At 42.4% G+C, this 25,002-nt stretch overlaps 1 protein-coding gene across 1 annotated transcript in view; it reads right to left on the bottom strand.

Annotated features, from left to right (window-relative positions):
• Window positions 1-25,002, bottom strand: part of FRMPD1 (FERM and PDZ domain containing 1) — a 1,007,848-nt gene that overhangs the window by 766,799 nt on the left and 216,047 nt on the right. Inside the window, exon 2 of the mRNA XM_069205792.1 lies at window positions 7,022-7,126. Coding sequence (XP_069061893.1) covers window positions 7,022-7,122 — 101 coding nt within the window. The 5' untranslated portion in view covers window positions 7,123-7,126. The remainder of the gene's footprint in view (window positions 1-7,021; window positions 7,127-25,002) is intronic.

The following is a 25,002-nucleotide window of genomic DNA, read 5'->3' as shown; positions in this document are numbered from 1 at the left end:
AAAAAAAAACTGCTTTATTAAAAAGCAGTCACAGACATGGTGGTCTGCTGTCCGCAGCAGGCCACCATCCCTTTGAATGCTGCCACTCGCAAGGGGGTCGCAAATTGCGACCCACCTCATGAATATAATGAGGTGGGCCTTTGCGACCCCCTTGCAAGTCGCAGATGGTGTCAGGGACACCATCCTACACTCCAATTTGCGTCTCGCAAATTGCGAGTCGCTCTGACTCGCAATTTGCAAGTCGCAATTTGGAATCTTCCTACATCTGGCACCTAGTGTTTCTGGGACTCGCTGTCCCCAATTGCAACATGCCGATGTCCCAGGAGGAGGAGGACGGGCCACCGCACCTAAAAGAAGGAGCCTGGTAGGTTTGGACCTCTCTGTCCCAGATTGCAGCTTGCCAACACCCCAGGAAAAGGAGGGGCCACCTCAAACGTCACTATAAAGCGCTTTTCACCTCCAGCGGCACACAACGTGCCAGGACGCATGCCCGGGAGAAGGTGAGACTGTGGAGTTGTCCTTAGATATGGCGAAGAGTAGAATAGTCGGGCAGCCTCTATTACTCGCCCCACAATGACAAGTAATAGTATGCTGGAAACAGCAGTTGGACTTATCGCAAACAAAATTGAGCTAACAGAACACAGACTTTCCTTGGATTATGGCACATCATTAGTAAAATCTTCAGAGAATGTATGTTTAAATAACAGCAATGATGCACTTTTGTCTCTTGAGTCTGGGGCAGGCTTGTCACAAGTGCATTTTAGTCCTAATGATGGTGACGGCGCCATTGACACTGTACAAGAGGATTCTGAGATGGGCATCTCAGTAACTGTTCAGTCTCCCCCAGGTTTGGCAGTCAAGAGGAAAAGGCAATCAGGGAAAGGTGTGCCGCAAAGTGGAAACAGTAACCTTTGCAACAAAGTAGAAAAGGCCAGCTCCTCTCTTGAATTCATCCTCAGCCACAATCTCAGTCACTTGAGATTCAGACATGTGACTCTTTGCTGCAGGACTGTTTACCTTATGCTAGTTTGTGCGAGAAATTTAGAAGTATATTAGAGGGGAAGCTAAAACCACTATTTGACCGCTTGGGGTAGAGAGTGTGTATAGAGAGTGTGTTGTCCAATGCACCTAATCAACCATCCCTGGAGAGTGCAGGGGTCAGTGGGAACAGGCCACCTGAAAGGGATCAAACTATCCCCAGCCATTCTTTAGGTGGTAGTTTGTAGGTAACAGCCTATTTGTGGACCCTGTAGGTAACAGTGATCCTTTACCTGTGGCGAATGTCATGATCACGGACATTCTATGGCCTATGGACACAAACATTACCAGCCAATCTGCGCCACATGGTCTACACCCACCAATTATCAAAGTTCCCACTAATATAGTGTGGGGGGGCGCGATTTTGCTCATAGCTGGGATACCTTGAACCTGCCCCCAGCAGCCTGGACTTATGTTCTAATTCTAGCAGGGGTTCCTCCCCTTAGAACTGGTCAACAGGAGTCTTGGGATCAGCTCCGTGATAGGGCTGCTCACTGGTTGAGTAAATAGAAACATTTCAATGCTTGGGGCCCGTACAAGATTATAATGGTGAGGAGGGCGGGCTGGCTTGGCCAATCAAGAAAAATAATGAGGGTGATTATATTGTGGTACATTTTTGGAGGTCTGCCTGTGTAAGGAACATATTGAAAGTGAAAGGCTGTAGCAGCTTAACTGAAACTCGGTTGTTGCCTTGCCCAAGGGTTTTTTTCACAAGCCAATTGTTCCATTCACATGTGTTGGTGTTTCCCCCATCAGGTGCCTCATTTTCCTTGCACTAATATCTCTTCCCCTCTTCGCGATCTTGAGGGTGTAGGATGACTACAAGATGGATCGTTAGTCCCCCATAATCATATGCACATAACAACCACTCCCTACTCACCTGTCTTTATAAATGTAGGCAGTTGCGACCACGTTGAATTGTTCTCTGTTGAGTTTTCCCTGAGTGACACCAAGCAGGATCACAAAGGTGTACTTGCTTCTTGGAACGTGTGTGGGCTGCAGAATAAGTTGGACTCTTCTTACTGGTTACAAATTATTTCTGAATTTAGCATTATTTGCATCCAGGAAACATGGTGCGTGAAGAAGACCCATGTTGAGGGCTTCTCTTCCCACTTCATGAGGGCTGTAACTTCCTTGGTTAGGCATGCTAAAGGAGTTTTAGAGACCCTAATACTAAACAATTAATTAGTTACTATTAAAAAGCTTTCTTCTGTAGTGTCCCATTCACAATTCCTGTGGTTAGCAATGAAGGGTGGGTCTGACTTGGTGTTAGTTAATTTTTATAACAATGTCTTTGACACTTCACGTAGCCATGTGGTTTATGCCCTTGATGAGGGACTGGAAGCCTCTTTGAGATCCATCCATACAAAATATGTCATGAAACGGGTAGGTGATTTCAATACCCAGATTTGCCCTCTTTCAGCTAAGCAGGTATGTGGGCTTTTAGCCATGATGGGGACTGTATTTCACATTTTCCCCAGCATAACAAAGTTTTGGTGCTACTTCTGCACAGTACATAGGGGTCCATTACGAATAATGGTATGCTCCTTTTTAACACCTGCTCTGAGTAGGCACTAAAAGTGCAAAAAAATAAATGACGCAAGGAAATCTTTTAGATTTCCTTATGCCATTGTTTCAGTTCCCCCCCCAACGGGGGAACGCCCCCTTTGCATACATTATGCCTGACACAGGCATAATGTGGCACAAGTTTTTACAAAGTGGCGCAATGCATACATTGCACCATTTTGTAAATATAGTGTTGGGAAAATGCCACTTTAGCCCTGCCTTACTGTCAAAAAATGACACTGTGGTGGTGCTAAAGTGCCACTAGGGGCTCTTAAATATGCCCCTAAGTTCTTATCTCATTCGACCTCTTAAAACCACTAAGCATGGAATCCGTGGGTGGTTTGATCACTCATGCTCTGAAGCTTCTCAGCACCTGAAAACGGCTCTCCCCTGCTCTCCTAGAGACCCTTAGATCATTTAGTCTATTCATAACAATTATGAGCAGGCTGTAGCGGCTAGGAGGAAGGTACTACAAGATGAGGCCTGGACCCAACTGGTTCAAGCTGCTGTGATCAAGGAATCAAAATTATTTTGGGACACAGTCAATACTCCATTCCTAAAAAGTGACTAAATTCCAGAGTTCAACTCTTTCGTCACTTGTGAATCATGGGTGGCACATTTTTCAGCCATCTGTAACCCCAACCAAACCAAGAGAGTAGTGGCTTACCTGAGTGTGGTGGGGACTTAAGCAGGAATACCCTACATTTAAATATTACCATCGAAGAGGTCACCCTTGTCCTCAATCAAAGGGTAGCTAGGAAAGCCTCAGGGCCATATGAGGTACCAATAAATGCCTTTAAGGCAGCATATGATTTATGGGGCCCCATCCTTACACATGTTTAATGTAGCCGTGGAGTGCAGGATCCCCTCTTCTTGGGCTGAGTCAATAATTGTACCCATCTTAAAAAAAGGTGATCAGTCTGATCCCAAATGGTATTGCCCATTCTCCCTCCTAGACTCATCAGAGAAACTGTTGAGTAAGATATTATTGGAGGAATGGGTCCAGAATAATTCAATTTTATCCGAAGTGCAGTTTGGATTCAGAAAGGGCCTGGAGGCGGTCGAGTAATGTATAATTTGGTGCTGCTGATTGGGAAGTATACTAGGGCTAAACCTGGACATCTCTACCTGTGTTCTGCTGATTTAAGCAGCGCATTTAAGTTGGAAAGCCATTCTATTCTTTGGTCAACGTTGACTTCACTGGGGGCTGATTGATTTTCTCCCACATCTTTATGAGAATTTATCATCTAAGATCTGATATGGCCCCCATGGTGAATGCTCCCCCCATTTAAGGTACTGAGGGGTATCAGACAGGTCTGTCTATTGGCCCCGCTCTGCGTTAATTGTTTATCAATGGGGTTGACAATACCATTCAGGCCCTGCAGGCAGATGCACCTATTATTGCCGGTCGTCAGGTTCCTGTGTTATTATACTCCAATGATGTACTTTTAATATCAAGGACACCCACCTGCATGCAGAGGCTGATAAATGCTTCTAGGGCTTTTATGGACTCCAAGAAATTGGTGATAAATAAAACTAAAATGTATACCCTGATATGTGGGAAAAAACTGCCAAAATGTACATCTCTCTTTATTGGGAATATCCCGATATCTAGTGTAAACTCCTTCTGCTATTTGGGGATTTTATTTTGGAGTAATGGTACCTGGACCCAGCATGTTCTTAAAACTAGATCTAAGATGAGTAGAAACTGTCATGGGATCTTTAGGTTCTCCAGTAAATTGGGTAGTTGACCTGTTAGGAAGATAGGTAAAATATGCAAAGCTAGAGCGGTGTCCACTGCCACTTTTGGAGCAGAATTGTGGGTTTTTTCTGCAAACAATCCTCTCCAGGTAGAGTCAAACACTTTCTTAAAATGCCCATTGTGCTTACCTGTTTCTGCTTCTTCCCTGGGTGCACACAAGAAGGCTGTTCTACAGTATTCGGAGGATCTGATCCTTCTCAAACCATTGTTACTCTGTTTTTTTATATGGTAAAAAGATGAAACAAGATTTACCAAGTTGGTTATTTCTGACTACCCTACTTTGATCCATGTTAGTAGGATTCCCTGACTTTATTATCTAAACGTATCTTTTAGCATACTATTTAATTTGTCTGCATTAGAGGATCCTCTCAACGTCCTATCTATTGACAAAGATGTTATTAAGATGACTTTTCTTAAATACAGATATGAAAATAGGATGCGAGGGGAACTGAACAAATCCACTGTTGCCTTTTAAATATCTTTTAACTTCCTGGACGGTTGCCAATATTATTTATCATGTGTTACCAGTATTCAGCATTGCTTCGTGCTGGCTAGATTTCGAGCGGGTAAGGTCCATCATTTGGTTGCTTTCCTTAATATAGAAACTTGTCCCCTCGTCAGGACCCTATGACCATATGATGGGTCATCGAAGCAAAGCATTCAGCACTTTATGCTGTTTTGTGATTTCTACAAGAGCCTTAAGCCCTAGTCTGAAACCAATATTTCTTGCCAAGAGCATCATAGACTACAAGAATGCTTTGAGGTATTTCTTTACCCTGGGGAATCCCCACGTTTGTTTTAATATTGCTCTATATATAAGGTGGGCAATCCACTTCAGAAAGAGTATTGTGTGTTAGCCATGTTCATGGGAGGCGCTGATCTGTTCTTTTTAAATAACTGTTTTCATTATCCTGTGTTTTATGTTGTATATTTATCTTATATTTATTGCATCTGTATTCTATTTGCTTTTATGGCTGTTTCTACAATGTGCCAAAAAAAGGAACTGACTTTACAAAACTAACAAGTGACACAGAAAATGACAAAGCCAAAAAAACTCCCTTTTTTAAAGAAAAGTCCTGCAAGCAGAAGACATATTTCCTGCTGTTCCATTTCAGATGATTATTCATATAACACCCAGGTTGTACAAGAAAATTACATAAGAAGCCACAATTCCAGTTAAAGATTTTAAGTACATGGATTATCAAATCACCACAATGTCCACATGAAGGAAACAGCAACGCCTGATACACTAAGGCAGTGGTTCCCAACCTTTTGACTTCTGTGGACCGCCATTTCATCAATACTGGAGCCCGGGGACCCCCACTGAATCATTATTGGAACACGGGGACCCCCAAGGAGTCATTCCTGGTAGCTGGGACCTAATATTATTAAATTTTTTAAGCAGCCGCGGACCCCCTGCGGAGGCTTCGCGGACCCCCAGGGGTCCCCGGCCCACAGGTTGGGAACCACTGCACTAAGGTGTTCTCAGTTGAGCTAATAAGAGGAACGCTGATAAGTACTGAATCGAAGAAGACAGTCAGTACAATTAAACCAGACTACTAGAAAGAAAGTTTAGGAAGACATTGAATTCAAGAAAAACAAACAAGGGAGCATTAGGCACTCTCGTTACATATAGCTAGCGTACACCTTTTAGCCATCCATGCTCAATGTAAGCATTTTGATGCTGCAGTTCTAGAATATTCTGAAAGTAATACATTTGTTTTTTTCTGGAATTTGATATGAGCAGCACATATACGGTAAGGTTTACTCATCTTTTTTCTTTAGTATCTACTTACAATGTTTGTGTATCAGTGAACGTCTATGCACTATCTATTTGAGTAAGAGTTGCTGCTCTTATTTAAAGCACTTAAAAAAGTCAACAACTGAAGGACGAGGCTATAGGTAAAAATAAGTTATCTTGTTTGTCAAAAATGATTTAAACTCCTTCTAACATTCTAGAACCCTAGCCTGGTAGAATTCGATCTGCAACATGTGTGATAGACATTTGGCAGTTTATTCTGGACTGTTATAATCTTCAACAATTCTCATCTAACATACATTTGCAATATATTAATTTTGTAATTTTGCCGTTAGATCGAAAGAGGAAAGTGAATATTAACATATTTTCATACAAATGGAGATTATCAATATGTGTATAAAATTGGGGAGAAAATAATATGTATAAATAGAAAAGATCGTGGATCTTGGAGGGGATTTGTCCTTATTTGTAAAACACTTCATTCTCCAGGGCACGAAACAGCGCATTAGCCTGCGCAATCCCAAAATCACACAATGTCCTTTCTGCCGAATTCCATCCCATCATTGTTATTCAACCTTAGTGGGTATTAACAGATGTACTCCAAGCTTCCCCTGACCACTAAGCAAAATGACAACATGCGTGCATCATTTACTCTGCAAAGCATAGTGGTCTCACATTCGTGTGTTAATATTACTTAGGAGATTGACACAGGTATCATCTCTGGAGGTGTCTTCTTAGGATGCAGTCACATCATAGGCTTGAATAGGGAACCCTTACTTTGTTTTCGAATCCCAAGAGAGCAGTCAATTCAATGTTATTTTTTCAACAACAAAAAAGAAATCAAACCTAATAATAATTAATCAGCAAATTGTAAAAAAAAAAAAATGAATACCCACCTGGGTAAGTTATCCCTAGAGCGACGCAGCCATCTTGCTACCATTTGTTCTATCCTCTTTGCCTTGCGTGCTTGGAATAAACTATTCTCCTGATCTTCCATTTACCTGAAATTCAATTACAAAACTGACTGAGTAAATGGTACACAATATTTATGTGACAATTATAGTATATACTTATCATAGAAAACGTGTGACTCAAATGGCATTATTATTTGATAATAATTTGGGTTACATGCCATGCAGCTATACATTTGGGGTGACAGCCCACATGACAGCAAGTACAGCAATATTAACAGTAGCAATGTGTGTATCAGGAAGCCCCCAGCAAAGTGCGGAACTCATCAAATCACTATCCAATGACTGAATGATCATAGCCATGTACCGTACTTCCAATAAAATAAACAAACATGCAGTCTTCACGTTTCATGTACGTTCTTTAAATAACGTATCTCACAAGGTATCCAGGATTCCCATTGTTTAATCAGTAGCACTATACTACTTGCCTGTATGATGCAGATTTAGGGGCCACATGTACAAAGATCCGGTTTTGCGACTCGCAAAGTGCGAGTCGCAAAACCGGGTGTAGAACAGTGTACTTTACACTGTTTACAATTCCTACTGGGGTCGCAAATTACCTACCTCATGAATATTCATGAGGTAGGTCGCAATTTGCGACCCCATTGGGAATGGCTGCCCTCACAAGGATGTTCACATGTAAGAGACATCCTGTGGATCACTCAAAAAATGTAAGTATTCAGTATTTCAATATAATGGATTCATATACAGTTCTTAATTAATTTAAACCGTCATAAAATTTAAAGGAATGTGTTCAATGAGTAAAATGTGGTAATGACATGTATCAAATATTCAATCATAAATGAACATGTAAATCATTCAAAGGAAAAATAACAACAAAACAAAGAAAACCAATTGTTCAAAAATCTAGACTGATACGATACACATTTAAACACCTTGTTTGACACATATAATGTCGAATTCACCATCCACTTATGTGACCTATTAAGTTTAAAACTACAAGTCCAAAAAGAAAATTAACAAAAAACAGGATCAGTCCATCAAATAAGTATCACATTCCTGCTTGAAGATAGGAAGTTTCATCTCCTGGTATAGTCCGTTCAAAGAAGATGCTGCTTGTAGTCATGAGAATCAGCCTAGTTAAAACCTTCAACCCAGCCGACACGTGTTTCGTCCAAATACAGACTTTATCAAGGCTTTCAAATACAGGCTCTATCCCATATATTCCTGATAATGTCCTGTATATACAAATCAATAATATTGGAAATTTATCTTGATAAGGATACCGGTACACAAAGACCATACAAAGAACCGGTCATCTCTAAGGGATTCTCATGGACCCCATGTCAATTCATTCATGAAATATCCGTTTGGCCCCTGACGAACCGCCGTCAGGTTCGAAAAGGAAAAAGGCAGCAACTCCTCACAAGGGTGTTGGCCTGCTGGGGACAGCAGACCACCATGTCTGTGACTGCTTTTAAATAAAGCAGTTTTTTTTTTAAATGGAGCTCGTTTTCCTCAAAGGAAAACGATATGCATTTCAAAAACAAAAATGAAAAGTTTTCTTTTCAATTTTACAGAGCAGGCAGTGGTCCGTGGGACCACTGCCTCTCTGAAAAAATATTTTTGCTGCCATTCACAAAGGGGAAGGGTCCTTCCCATTTGCAAATGGGTTAGCACCAGTTTGAAACTGGTGCTAACTGTGATTGTTTTGTGACCGCATTCACGGTCTCAAAACAATGCTACATCTCGCTGCGACTCGCAATTAGGAAGGGAACACCCCATCCTAATTGCGACGCGCAAAAATCTTTGTAAATAGATTACAGAATCACAAAATAGGCTCTGTACATACCAAAATGTTTTTTTCCTGTCGTAAACGGTCTGATTCTGCGAATCAGACCGCAGGCCATTTGTGACAGGAAAAATGGTACGTACATGTGCCCCTATCTTTCTTAACTATTATCTCCACTAACTCTTCTTCTGGAAGTCTGCAACAAACATTCGCTAAGAAAATAAGCATTGGCAAGGCCAATCGTTCTCAGCATTCTGATAGCTGGTAATGTGAACGCATTTGTGTATGTCAATAAGAACAGCCCAAGAGCCATACACAAACACATTTACAGTGCCAATGCCTATAGCTCTGGGATTGCCAAGACCTATTGGCTTTGCCAATGCTAGTTTGAATCACTACTCATAGTTCACTATCAGTTTTTTTATTTGCATGGTACACGTTATTTGCAGCAGGCACATTAGTCCTCTATGCTACTTTATAATGAGTAAAACCTGCTACTGAATTTAATTCGGATCTCTCATCAGCAGTAACATTAATCACCAAAGATGATGATTGAAAACTGCTGGATGCACAAGCAGTTTCAATGCTTCTAAATCCAAGAGTTATTTTTACACATGCGATAAAAAAAAAAAAAACTGGGTGCTACAATGCTCCTAATGTGTGGTGGTTTGGTCACTTTTTGTGGTTTACAAGACTGACCTAGCATGGACAATTCTGCTGACGGGAGGCAAAGTGATACACAGGGTGACCACTGTGACAGCCATGTTGTAAACATCGTGCCATTCTCTGATTGGAAAGATTCTGTTATCTGCCTGGGACCCAAGAACCGCAAGCTCAGCCAAATCAAGACATGATCCCTTTGATCTTCAGGTTGCTCATCCTGCGCGGCTGCTACATTTTCAAACAGAACTGTTTATTTAGCCTCCAGATAATGCAGTCAATGTAACGAGAGACACTTCCTGTAGCGTTTACTGCTCACACACAGAGCACATGTCTTTCCGGCTGCTGTGGCCAAAACATCAACATGGCTTAATAATATACTGCTGTGCAGTGCTGGAGGCATGCATCTGGTGCATGAACTGACGGGAAAGGGTTGTGACAATGAGGGGAGGAGTGTGGGTTTATGTGTAAGCAAGAAGAGGGGGTGAGAGTACACTGTACACAACGGCAGCAGCAGACAATTAAACAAAAATAATAATAAACTGTGGCAGGACGGTCACCCATTTAAAAAAAATGGTCCCAAAACAAAAGCTAAAATATAGCTGCTGCCTAGCTGTACAGCACTTGACAGGTGCTCTTGGGGAGGGCTAATCACTGCAAGAGGCATGACATATGCATGCTCTTGTCAAATGGTGATATCGAAGAATGGAGTGACAGTGGTGTCAGAAAATCGAAAGCTTAGGTGCGGGCTAAAGCCCCAGCTGTAGACACAGCATGTTTCGGTTCGAGACAGATCATGCGCGCCATCTAAAGCCAAGACTAAAAAATGACTTAACCTGGTTGTAAAGCAAGTACACTCATTCCTTTACACAGCGATAGGAAAGATACACATTTCTTCTGAATCCTGTTCTGCCAGTCTTTTTCTCTCCTGAAAGGTGTGGAGGAGAGAAGAATGAAGCATAGGAAGAGAGCGCGAGAGAGAGACAGAGAGGAAGAGAGAGACAGACAGATGTAGAGGGAGAATGAGACATAGACATAGAGAAGGCTAGAAAAGGAGAGGGATAAGAATGTCGCATAGGCTCTCATTATTCTAATAAGACTACTGGATTTTTAGTGGCAGAATGGCCTACGGTGTGGGAGACTGAGTCCAACCCACTGCGGGTGACACCTGTCGCTCTAATCCGGGTTTTGCTCTGGCTAATTAGCAGTGCTTCATCTCTACCAAAGGATAGTGATGATAGGGCAGCTAAGCGCATGACATACTAGTCTTCTCAGGGAAGTCGTGGTCACTCAGGTCGCATCCGGTTCTCTCATTTACAATTCAGTCATATATAAATGACAAACTGAGGCAGTATATGTTTCAATAATAAGTTTAATAAAACAACTGCATCTTAGATAGCAAAGCGTGAGCTGCAATAACCAGGACGACACAACATGACAGTATTAAAATTGAGACGAGAAGAGTGAAGCATAAAAACAATGCTATCATATTGTTACTATGATCGATGGACTATTTCCTATCTAGGTTGTAATTGAGCACAGCATGTTAAGCTCTAATTCTGCCTTTCAGGTTCCCCTGGGAAGACATCAACCCCCATACCTGAGGAAAGGCCTGTGGTCTGCGTTAGCATCTGTAGCGAAGCATTCAGCAATCAGCATACAGTTGTGGTTCCCTGACCGGAATCTCCCTCTAACGTGTAAGGGACAACAAAGTGTTTATATAATAACACAGCTGATGTTCTGAGAAAATGTCCCTACGTAAGGATATGTATTTTCTACGAATGTTGGAGACTAAACTTTTACCATGTTCACCGGCAATGTACTGAGCTGTAGCCTTGAATGAAGCACAGAATGCTCAAGAATGTTTTGTTTGAGAACAGAGTGCTGGCCTAGGTAAAAACAGTTAGATAGATGAAAATAAAACAAGGGCGTAAAAATCTTTATTGTAATAATAATAAAGCGAGGCTGAGTAAAATATATCTAGGTTAAAGTGCACAGCGGCCTAGTGTGTTAAAATAACGTGCATGGAGCTATAGCTAAAATGGCTACACAACAAAAAGAGGAAGAGGGAAGAAAGAGGGAGTGGGTGAGGGAGTGAGACAGAGAAAGGAACTAGTGGACACAGTTTTTTCAGCACTGCTTGCCAGCAGCTAATTAATTTATTTTGCTAAAACTGGAGATAGTTCTAAAGTATGGCTTAAGCTGCAAGAACCTGCTAAATTATAGGTGAATAATCAAGACTTTCTAAAGGCTCTGCAGACATGGGCACTGTTGCTATTTACAGTGGAGCACTGTCCATGGTCTGCTCTAACAAACAGTGCATTTCCAGGGGGGAAATTATACTACACCTGACAGTCACTGGTGACAACGCTTCATCTTCTGGTGCACACCAGTAATGTAACCACACCTATTATCATCCATGTCAGACAGAAGTACGAAATGTGCCTCAGGAGTAGGACTGGAGGTTTTTTGACGAGGCCCTAATCATTTGTGGTTTGGGATGAGCTTATGGGTCATCAAAAACAAAAAAACTGATTTTCCAAGCAATCAACTGATTTTATTACTATCGCAAACATGGGCCACAAAATATTCTGAAGAAGGGGATTTTTACTGTGTCATGCACGGACTTACCTAGTGAGTATACTTGAAAGTGCGAGAGTACAGGGCTATAAAATGTCTACTGAAACACTACAGCAGTGAGTGACAGCCTCCCAAACAAATGGTTTTAGGTGCAGTCTTGTTTCCCACCAACATAGAGATTTCCTCTAGCCATTATCTAACTTAGCTTTGTTTGAGTTTAGCACACCATAGGAGTTCCCCTTCCTGTACCATTACGATTTTGACATTAGTCCCTTCTTTTGCAGTTAGTTCAAAGATGAATCCAAAGGTTTCAATAACAACTTAACGTTTCAACATTTTAAACTCAAAAACCTTCTTAAATTCACCATTTATACTTATTTCTAGTAACTATGGCTTTTGCCCTAGGGTAACTATAACTTGCACCCCACCATGCACGTGGTCCCCTCCCCAAAAGTGGCCCAGGGAAGCGCATCTCCATGTGCTTGCTCCTACACGGTGTTCTGGGGAGCCCAATCCAATACAAAGGGCCTCATTACAAGTTTGGCAGGCTGACCATCAGCCAACCAGACCTGTGGGGAAGTGAAGGTCTCCCACCCAGCCCTACCACAATGTTACCACCTAGCTGACTGGCGGAAACCTCGATATTAGGAGGTTTCTGCCGGTCAGCCCGGTGGAAACAGTTTAGCTGCATTGGCTGTCACACCGAGGGTCCCCTCCGCACCCTTGGAATGTGCACTGTCTGCAGTAGCCGACAGTACCCATTCAAGGGTGCTGGGCAGAGGGGCCCCTGCACTGCCCACGACATTGCTGTGGAAAGTGCAGGGGCCTCCTGTGGCCCCCAGCACTGTCTTTCCACCAGCCTTTTCATGGCATGGACCCCACATGAAAAGGCTGGCAGAAAAGGAAGCTGTGACCAGCACAGTGGTGCTGAACTCAACTCCACTGTGGCTGACCACAATTTTGACTACTGCCAACCCGTCAGAATCCGTGATCCTGGTGGAGGTGGCATCCCCTGGTGGTCCAACCACCAGGGTTGTTATCTGCCAGGAGTGCGACAGTCCGATCACCACCATGAGTTTGACAATTGCAAGACCACCAAACTCGTAATAAGGCCCGTAATTTCCCTGCCTGCATGAGCATGGGCAGTGAAAGCAAGTGTGCTTACACCCGACTGGAGGGTTGAAAATGCTCCAGCTGGGTGGGAGCAGACCTTTGTTTCCCTGCTGCACTCTTGTGGGCAGGGAAACTCACACTTTTCTCACCTGGCAGGAGCAAGCACAAATGTCTGCTCCTACCAGGCGAAAACAATGGTTGCTCCCGCAGCACCTTTGATGGATGGGGTCCCTAGGGAACTATAGGATCATGGAAGTGGCTGCATGCTCCCCTCCCTTTTAGAAAAAAAGAGGGTCCCCGGAGATGGGTCCTTGGGGCTTATAGTGTTTCAGGAAGGGGAGCCATGTGCCCTGCCTTTCCTTATTAAAATAGGAAAGCCACAGTGGATGGGGTCCCCAGGGCCCATAGTGATTCAGGAGGGGGCCGCCCATCCCCCTACTCCCTAAATATATGTTTTGTCCCTGGGGAATGGTGTTCTCAGGCCATAGAGGTCAGTGGAGGGCTGACCTTGTGCACCCTCACCTAATTAAAAAAAAAGGCCCTAGGGAATGGGTTCCCCAGGCCCCAAGAGAGTTGGGGTGGGGGACTGCTTGCCCCCTTACCTTAAAAAAATAAAGGCCCTGGGGAAAGGGGTCCCTGGGACATGAAAGGGCTTGGGAGCGGGGGCTGTGTGCCCCCCTCCCCTTAATAAAAAAATACCACCGGGTGATGGGGTCCCTGGGACCTGCAAAGGATCTGGGAGGGGCTGCTGCATGTCCCTTATTCCCATTTTTTTCATAAAACAATCACGGGGGTAAGGTCTGCCCTTAATGCTGCAAGGGCCTATGGCCAACTCCATGTTGTGCACGACCTTCAGCCGTGCATGGTGTATGGTTGCTTGACTGTGAGCGGTTGGCTGCACGGCGTGGCTTTAGTCAGGTTAGCTTTCATATGGGAATAAAATATTACTTTACTTTACTTTTCATTAAAAAACCCTTGAACGTCACTGAAAAAAAACAAATGTTAAAGTGACCTTATAGTTAAGTAAAAATTTCAGTGATAACATAATGTTTTAAACTGAAATTCACCACTTATAGTTATCTCTCTTAACTTTAACTCCTGCCCTAACTTAACTATAACTTGTGCCCTCGCCATGCCCAGCTTAATAACCCCACATATCACAACACTTATGACATGTTCTATAGCCTCATTGATAACATCTCTACAACATTTGAAATTACATAATTGATAACAAGACTTTGCATGCGGGGGCACAAGTTATAGTTACTTTGTGGCACAGCTTATAGTTACCAGAGATAACTCTAACTGGTGGATTTCCATGTTTTTTTTGTTTAAAACGTTTTGTTGTCACTAAACTTTTGAACTAACTATAATGTTACTCTAACCCTTGTTTTTTCAGTGAATATTAGACCTGTCAGCCTTAGAGCGGTCTTCCTTCAAACTTTTTGCCTACTTGCCTCACATTTTTTCTGGAATTTTGCTTCTGTTGGCATTGGGTTCTGTGCACTAACCAGTGCTAAAGTGCTTGTGCTCACTATCCTAAACACGGTCTGATTGGCATATATCTAATTGGCATATTTAATGTACTTGGTAGTCCCTCGTAGAATGGAATACCATGTACTCCAGACCTGCAAATTCAATGCTACCAGTGCGCCTTGCAGCACTTATTGTGCTACCTTCTGAGGTAGCACTCTAAAACTTGCCCCAAGCCTGCCATTTCAACCTGAATGTAGTGTCATACTGCCATGTCGACTGGGCATTTAAACCCCCTTGCCAAGCTCCCCTTTTATTATACAAGTGACCTCCAATTTAGGCCCTAGGTAGTGCATAGAGCAGGGTGCTATGCAATTAAAATGTAGGACATGTGCTTTCGAGTTGTACATGTCCTGGTAGTAAAAACCTCCAAAATGTGTTTTTCACTACTGTAAGGCCTACCCATCCCACAGGATAATATTGGGGATTCTTTATTATATTTATTAAGCTGCAATTCCTAATTGAGAGGAGGTAGATATGCCATGGTTGGTACCTATGGAACTGTAATGATAAACCTTCTCTAATGGTAAAGTTGTAATTCTCATTACAGTTTTTAAAATGCCACTTTTAGAAAGTTGGCATTTTCTTGCCCTCAGCCCTTTGTGCCTTTGTTGCCTGCCTTGGGTCACATGACTGTGCATAGCTGACAGTTAGTTTTGTGAATTCTTCCAGGACAGTCACCATAGTGGGATTAGCTGAGCCTCTATGGGCCATAGACCACCAGGATGGGGACAGCGCTGAGCACAGTCCCTATTGCACCTGAATAGTTGTGTCCTGTCTTCTCACAATAGTGTACTGTCACTGTAGCCAGCTTAGAGCTAGGAGAATCAGGGAATTCCAAGAAATTCAAAGAACCTTTCCAGAAACTTCTCCCAGCTTCTAGGAGAAGCACATCAGGGTATAAAAATAGGACATTCAGACCCACTTTTCTGTTCACTACACGACCTGCGGAAGGACTCTCGGAGGACTGTCTGCTGCTGTGATCCACTGTGCACTCTTCCAGACTGCTACTGTACTTGGAAGGAATGCCCTGCTGCCTGGAGCCTGCCTTGAACCCTCAGATGCCAGCCCTCCTGTTCATCCCTGCATCTGCAAGTGCACGCAGGACTACCAGAAGTGACTTGAAGGGCTAGTTTGCTGGCCTCCTGTTCAGAGCCAAAGGAACATCGCACCATCTTGAACCCGCACTTGGACCAGCCTGAGTGAGTCCTGAACCCCCAAGAGGTCTTCATCCACTCATGGGCCATTGGTTGTGGTGCTAAAGGTGCCCATCTGGCCATTATCCAAAACTGAAAATATGACTAAATGTGCTCTGAGAACCAAGAGTTGTCCAGGACCAACCTGCTTGCCCATCTGTCCGAGGTGCTTCACTGGATGGATTGACTTCACTGCTTCCCCCTTTACATTCTTATCCGCAGGTTAACTTAGTGACTTTTTGTGGTTCCCCCATGCAAGTGATTGTGGCTGTTGCTTGACCATGGCTCACAGCACAGCCAACCAACAACCCAATTTCCTCGCAGTGAATGTACATATATATATATAGTGAGTGTTGTGATTCCGGATGAAATGTTGCAAAGGCATGCCGGCCTAGATTACAACCCATAAAAACTGTGACCTTGTAATAACAGCTCCAAAAATAAACAAATGACCGGCAAAGTTGGAAGCCTGAGATACAATCTACAAGTGTTGTTTTAATATGCACCTTAGCAGAACGTGGTGACATTTGTTTTTCATAAATGCAAGCTTGAAAATAGACTGGCCATCTTAAGGAAACAACAAGAGTGTGGAGTTTCATATTTTGATATATGGGTGAATTAAAAGGTGGCTTTGAGCAATGTAAGAACATTCCCTGGCTAATTTTAAGACGGAATCATCGTTATCTCTAGACACATACAGCAACGTCAATAATGTATACTAGGACAGATAAATTGAGGATTAATGTTTGAAATTAACATCACTGTTGAATATTCCTGGCACGGTGGATTCGTTCTGTGGTAATGATAGGCAATTCATGATAGGAATACAACCGGAAGGAGTGTCTATTGTGTGCCCGTATAAAAATACACAAAACAAAATACACCAAAAATACACACGGTATATGTCGGTGTGATCCAATAAGGGGTATCCTATATATATATGGAGTGCTGTTTCCCCTTTGATGGATTGGGAGGAAAATCTTTAAAATTAATAAGAAGCAAGTCATTTTAGGAAGTAATGGTAGCCAATTCGTTCACCTTGGAGTAGTCTAGAAAAGACCCACGACATCACAAATCACTAATCTTGGTTTGAGAATTGACTTTATTACACAACAATATGGAAGCAAGAGCAGCCAAAATGGCATTAAGAGCGGAACGCGTATTTGGTAAAGGTAAAGACTGCGGTGCAACTACTGAAAACCCAATGGGAAATACACATATGGAGGATAATCTGAAGTGGCTATATGTTAAATTAGAACGACTATTGAAAAAAGAGATCTCCAAAAGTTGGGAATGTCTCACATTTGAAAAGTATATAGAGGTGGGAAGAGTGCCTAGGGGCCTGAGGATTTTCACGCTGCCAAACCAACCAGATACGAAATTAAAGATGCTGGAGGAATGGGATGCCAATACCATGGAATGTTCGAAGAATATGATGCATATTATTATTAAATATGCGAAGAAGGACATTGAGGAGATTGTAAAAAGTATACAGGAAATAGAAGAAAAAATAATAGCGTTGAATAAGGAAGAGGAAAGTAAAAAATTGAGAATCATGATGGAAAATAATCTGGAGAAATATGAAAGCATAATAGAGGAACGTAAACAGCGAAAGTTTAGGAGGGATGAAATTGATTATGAAACTGGCAGAATTCTAACATTTGCTAAGAGGTATGGGAACTGAGAAAACCACTGTTTCCCCGGAGACATCACTAAGTGAATCGGATGTGGAATTGAGTGAATGAGAAGGCACTTCTACGAATGTGAAAAAAGTAACTTTTTTAGACGAAATGAAACTGATCTACATGGACCAGAGAACACCAAAAGGCAGAGGCAGAGGCCAAGCACGAGGAAGAGGGAAGAAATTTGGAACAGAACGAGGAAACATCAGAAAACAAGGAGGGGACCTAGAAAAAATAAGAGGATACCCACTGAGAAGCAAACAAAAGAATTAAGCAGTCCAAATAAATTGGAACAGGATGTAAACTTAATAGTTAATCTCTCCAATCATGAATTGACACAAGATGAGAGAACTCTATTAAATAGGGGATTAACGTTCTGTCCCGAAAAACATTATGACTATGTAGAAACCAGAGTGGATTTATATAAATATGTACGCAAACTAAAATTGGCGAAATTCTTTGCAAAGAGTGCACCTAAAAAAGTGACCAATAATGATGGGGGTGTGACTAGCCCCAGTCTGACCATTCAACAAAAATCTGATATTAAAACTGCATTTGATTTGATGCACAATCTTGAAGACGATCAGCTCACAGAGACACAGATATTGGAGAAGCTGCGGATTGAAACATCTAAACATTGTCGTACAGACTTTAAGCCCAGATCTAAATTCTGTCCAGCTTTATCACCAGGTAATAGAATGGATATATTTCATAATTTGGAATTTGAGGATCTTGAGAAGATGGTTAAGATCAAGAATAATAAAAGTGAAAATATCACTATACGAGAACGGCAGGCACTGAAGGCACTCATGGAGAATAACAACTTGGAAATTAAACCAGCAGACAAACGTGGGAACATAGTGATTATGGAAAAGCAGCAGTACATGCAGAAGGCATACCGTCAATTAAATGATAAAAATCACTATCTGAAACTGCAAAGAAATCCCATAAATGATTTGATCTTTGAGTTGAATAGATATCTGGACTCATGGTATGAGGCTGGTTTGTTAAATGATGATGAAAAAAACATTCCTTAGAAATGAAAATCCGACACTTCCTACAATATACTTCCTCCCGAAGATATACAAGAGCTTAAAAAATCCCCCAGGGCGTCCAATTGTCTCGAGTTGTGGAGCACTGTATGAAAATATTTCTACTTATGTGGATTTCTTTCTGGCACCGTTAGTACAAAATTTGAGTTCTTATATTAAGGATACTGGTGATTTCCTGAGGGCTCTTGCTGACATTGGATGGGAAGAAGGCTATAAATTGGTCACTATTGACGTGGTACATCTATTGACCACGAGATTGGACTGAAAGCAGTGCAATATTTTTTACAACAACGTGACATTTAGGCCCTCATTCTGACCTTGGCGGAGGCCGCCCGCCAAAGTCCCGCCGTCAGATTACTGTTCCGCGGTCGAAAGACCGCGGCGGTCATTCTGACTTTCCCGCTGGGCTGGCGGGCGGTCGCCTTCAGACCGCCCGCCAGCCCAGCGGGAAAGAGGCTTCCACGATGAAGCCGGCTCGGAATCGAGCCGGCGGAGTGGAAGCTGTGCGACGGGTGCAGTTGCACCCGTCGCGTATTTCACTGTCTGCGCAGCAGACAGTGAAATACATGTAGGGGCCCTCTTACGGGGGCCCCTGCAATGCCCATGCCAGTGGCATGGGCACTGCAGGGTCCCCCAGGGGCCCCGCGACCCCCCCTACCGCCATCCGGATCCCGGCGGTCCGACCGCCGGGATCTGGATGGCGGTAGGGGGGGTCGGAATCCCCGCGGCGGTGCAGCAAGCTGCGCCGCCGTGGAGGATTCAATGGGGCGGCGGTACACTGGCGGGAGCCCGCCAGTGGTGCCGGTCCGACCGCGGCTTTACCGCCGCGGTCGGAATCCCCATTGGAGCACCGCCGGCCTGTCGGCGGTGCTCCCGCGGTCCTCCGCCCTGGCGGTCAAAGACCGCCAGGGTCAGAATGACCACCTTAGTCTGTTAAAACACTCTCAAATGCTGTTGAAGATGATAGAATTGTGTCTGAATAATAATATATTCCTATTCAATCATCAAATCTTTGCCCAAATCCGCGGGACAGCAATGGGCATTTCCTTCTCACCGAGTTATGTCAACTTGACCATGGGCTGGTGGGAGAAACAGATAGCCTGGGGAGGTGAGAATGAGAAACTAGCGGAGAAAGCTGTGATCTGCTTAAGATTTATAGAGGATCTTTTCATCATTTGGAATGGGACAGAAAATGAATTCCTGCAATACTTTGCAAAACTAAATCAAAATGATGTGGGCCTCCAATTCACATTTAATATAAGTGAAGAACGGGTCCAGTTCTTGGATGTGATGGTGTATGTAGAGAACAATCGGATTCAGGCAACTTTATTTCAGAAGGAAACGTCAACTAACAGCATCTTGCATGGAGAGAGCTTCCATCCAATGTCATTGAAAAAGAGTATACCTTATGGAGAATTTGTCAGAATAAAATGTAATTGTTCCACGGAAAGTGAAATGGAACAAAAATTCACTGAAACGAGACAGAGATTTCTTCAAAGAAAATACAAATACAAAGATATTAGAGCTGGGGAACTAAAAGCAAGAGCTCGAACCAGAGATAATATACTGAACAAAACAATGATGAAAAAACCTCAGGAAGACACAACTATTAGATTTGTAATGACATACATCAAGGAGAGCTATTTAATCTAGAAAATTCTGAGGAAATATTGGTACATTATAATGAAGGACCCAGAGGTGGGAAAGTTGGTTGGGGAGAAACCTATGGTTACCTATAAAAAAGTACCATCTCTACAGGACCTTTTGGTTAATAGTCACTTTCTGATCAAAGAACAGTCAAACTGGCTCTCGAGCCAAACAAATGGTTTTGTTTGCTGTAAGAAGTGCAAAGCATGTCGCATTGGGATGAATGGTTAGGAATTCGAGGACTCTGGTGGCAACAAGATGACTATCAACAAAAAGATCACATGTAATTCCAATTATGTGGTATATGTGATTCAATGCACATGTGGTCTGCGTTATGTGGGCAGTACAATTTGTCCTTTGAAAAAACGCATTTTGGAACACATTAGAGCCGTGCAAAATAAGGATACAACCTATGCTATTGCAAAACACCTTATGACTCATGATGGAGCTAAATGGACAGACATGAGATTTTTTGGTATTGCGAGTGTAGAGTGCAATGAAAGGGGAGGAGATAGAGAGTTACAACTGAGACGTTTGGAGTCACAGTTCATAATACAGCTCAAAACCAAAAGCCAGAGGGGTCTGAATGGGGATGAAGAATTGCATTATCATCTGTAGGTTGAGGATATATAACGCTCTTGCTAACAGTTATTACATAAGATTACCTGTGGATGTGTGGATAGAGGACATTTATAGATAAATATCAAGGAGGAAATGAGGTAAATTGAGGATGTATATGAGAAAGTATGTAAACAATAATAGATAAGTGCACCAATCTATTATCAGGTACATATAGCAACTGCATAGGTAATTGTATTAAGCAAGGTTAATAGTACCAACAAAATAGAAATGGACATAATGATTGTTGTGAATAGTGATATTCTTTGCACATATTCATTTAGACAATTTGTGTAGCGTAGGGCACGTTCTGTGGTGGTGGGGAGCTTGGTTTTTAATGCACAACATTTAATTTATTTTTAATAGACTACATGTCCCACAATGCACCAATAGGGGTCATAGGAGAGACACTATAAATAGGGGACATGGAGATAGGACTAAGTTACTGTGATCAAGACCAGTAGGTCGAAACGCGTCAGTGGTGAAGGATGGTGATTTAATCCTGACTGCAATAAAAAGAAATCATTTCCTCCTGGAGTGCGGTGGTGAAGTTGCTCGCAACTGTTTGTTTTTGGATATATATATATATATATATATATATATATATATTCACTGAAAAACATGGTATTATACAGATACTTATATATATATATATATATACATATATATATATATATATATATATATATGTATATATATATATATATATATATATATATATAAGAAAGAAGTGACTCAAACAGATGATCTCACTAAAGAACAAAAATATATTTCTACTACAACTCATGTAGTACAAGATGGTTTGCTCAGTGGCATCCTTTGGGATCCAGATTTTTGCCCTGGCTGCCTGGCTGGCTGTTGTTTTCTTATGATCCTTCATCTTCCAGTATATATATATATATATATATATATATATATATATATATATATATATACCGATCAACAAAAGTGTCCTCAGTGAGAGCGCCCTCTCAGCAGTTTAACATACGGAAATACGAAGTCATCAGTTCACAGAGAATTCCTTTAAAATCTTGTCATTATAACAGGCCAAATGTCAATAAAATATCTCTGGACACGTGTTTCAGGGATTTTTCCCCTCATCAGCAGAGAAAAACAAAAATTATTCACACCATCGTAGGTGCAGCCATTGCTGTTCCAGACTCATTCCTTTTAACAGCCACGTACCTGGCTCATTCAGCTAATTGAAATTGCAGGCACCTGATCAATTTGTTTTATGCCAGACCAGGTGCATGCTGGTTTTCATAGTCATGTATATAGCCCCTCAGTGGGTTGCTGGAGCCAGGCAAAATACTGAAAGAAAATCACGACCACAGTGGGCGAATTCAAAAGTGAAATATTCAAATTGACTTACATGTCCCAACTTGCTGTTCAATGTGTGACGATCCATGTTAGTCACACTAGACCTGCTCATAGCGCAGTGGTGCTGCCTTCCCGGCTGGACAGGCCGGTAATTATCGATCAACAAAAGTGTCCTCAGTGAAAGCGCACTCTCAGCAGTTTAACATAGGGAAATACGAAGTTATCAGTTCACAGAGAATTCCTTTAAAATCTTGTCATTATAACGGGCCAAATGTCAATAAAATATCTCTGGACACGTGTTTCAGGGATTTTTCCCCTCATCAGCAGAGAAAAACAAAAATTATTTACACCATCGTAGGTGCAGCCATTGCTGTTCCAGACTCATTCCTTTTAACAGCCACGTACCTGGCTCATTCAGCTAATTGAAATTACAGGCACCTGATCAATCTGTTTTATGCCAGACCAGGTGCATGCTGGTTTTCATAGTCATGTATATAGCCCCTCAGTGGGTTGCTGGAGCCAGGCAAAATAATGAAAGAAAATCACGACCACAGTGGGCGAATTCAAAAGTGAAATATTCAAATTGACTTACATGTCCCAACTTGCTGTTCAATGTGTGACGATCCATGTTAGTCACACTAGACCTGCTCATAGCGCAGTGGTGCTGCCTTCCCGGCTGGACAGGCCGGTAATTATCGATCAACAAAAGTGTCCTCAGTGAAAGCGCACTCTCAGCAGTTTAACATAGGGAAATACGAAGTTATCAGTTCACAGAGAATTCCTTTAAAATCTTGTCATTATAACGGGCCAAATGTCAATAAAATATCTCTGGACACGTGTTTCAGGGATTTTTCCCCTCATCAGCAGAGAAAAACAAAAATTATAAACACCATCGTAGGTGCAGCCATTGCTGTTCCAGACTCATTCCTTTTAACAGCCACGTACCTGGCTCATTCAGCTAATTGAAATTGCAGGCACCTGATCAATCTGTTTTATGCCAGACCAGGTGCATGCTGGTTTTCATAGTCATGTATATAGCCCCTCAGTGGGTTGCTGGAGCCAGGCAAAATAATGAAAGAAAATCACGACCACAGTGGGCGAATTCAAAAGTGAAATATTCAAATTGACTTACATGTCCCAACTTGCTGTTCAATGTGTGACGATCCATGTTAGTCACACTAGACCTGCTCCTAGCGCAGTGGTGCTGCCTTCCCGGCTGGACAGGCCGGTAATTATCGATCAACAAAAGTGTCCTCAGTGAAAGCGCACTCTCAGCAGTTTAACATAGGGAAATACGAAGTTATCAGTTCACAGAGAATTCCTTTAAAATCTTGTCATTATAACGGGCCAAATGTCAATAAAATATCTCTGGACACGTGTTTCAGGGATTTTTCCCCTCATCAGCAGAGAAAAACAAAAATTATTCACACCATCGTAGGTGCAGCCATTGCTGTTCCAGACTCATTCCTTTTAACAGCCACGTACCTGGCTCATTCAGTTAATTGAAATTGCAGGCACCTGATCAATCTGTTTTATGCCAGACCAGGTGCATGCTGATTTTCATAGTCATGTATATAGCCCCTCAGTGGGTTGCTGGAGCCAGGCAAAATAATGAAAGAAAATCACGACCACAGTGGGCAAATTCAAAAGTGAAATATTCAAATTGACTTACATGTCCCAACTTGCTGTTCAATGTGTGACGATCCATGTTAGTCACACTAGACCTGCTCATAGCGCAGTGGTGCTGCCTTCCCGGCTGGACAGGCCGGTAATTATCGATCAACAAAAGTGTCCTCAGTGAAAGCGCACTCTCAGCAGTTTAACATAGGGAAAGACGAAGTTATCAGTTCACAGAGAATTCCTTTAAAATCTTGTCATTATAACGGGCCAAATGTCAATAAAATATCTCTGGACACGTGTTTCAGGGATTTTTCCCCTCATCAGCAGAGAAAAACAAAAATTCTAAACACCATCGTAGGTGCAGCCATTGCTGTTCCAGACTCATTCCTTTTAACAGCCACGTACCTGGCTCATTCAGCTAATTGAAATTGCAGGCACCTGATCAATCTGTTTTATGCCAGACCAGGTGCATGCTGGTTTTCATAGTCATGTATATAGCCCCTCAGTGGGTTGCTGGAGCCAGGCAAAATAATGAAAGAAAATCACGACCACAGTGGGCGAATTCAAAAGTGAAATATTCAAATTGACTTACATGTCCCAACTTGCTGTTCAATGTGTGACGATCCATGTTAGTCACACTAGACCTGCTCATAGCGCAGTGGTGCTGCCTTCCCGGCTGGACAGGCCGGTAATTATCGATCAACAAAAGTGTCCTCAGTGAAAGCGCACTCTCAGCAGTTTAACATAGGGAAATACGAAGTTATCAGTTCACAGAGAATTCCTTTAAAATCTTGTCATTATAACGGGCCAAATGTCAATAAAATATCTCTGGACACGTGTTTCAGGGATTTTTCCCCTCATCAGCAGAGAAAAACAAAAATTATTCACACCATCGTAGGTGCAGCCATTGCTGTTCCAGACTCATTCCTTTTAACAGCCACGTACCTGGCTCATTCAGCTAATTGAAATTGCAGGCACCTGATCAATCTGTTTTATGCCAGACCAGGTGCATGCTGATTTTCATAGTCATGTATATAGCCCCTCAGTGGGTTGCTGGAGCCAGGCAAAATAATGAAAGAAAATCACGACCACAGTTGGCGAATTCAAAAGTGAAATATTCAAATTGACTTAC

Source organism: Pleurodeles waltl, chromosome 1_2, assembly GCF_031143425.1.
Source record: "Pleurodeles waltl isolate 20211129_DDA chromosome 1_2, aPleWal1.hap1.20221129, whole genome shotgun sequence".
Classification (NCBI taxonomy): Eukaryota; Metazoa; Chordata; class Amphibia; order Caudata; family Salamandridae; genus Pleurodeles; species Pleurodeles waltl.
The sequence above is the reverse complement of the archived record's forward strand: the minus strand, read 5'-3'. Positions and strand labels throughout refer to the sequence as shown.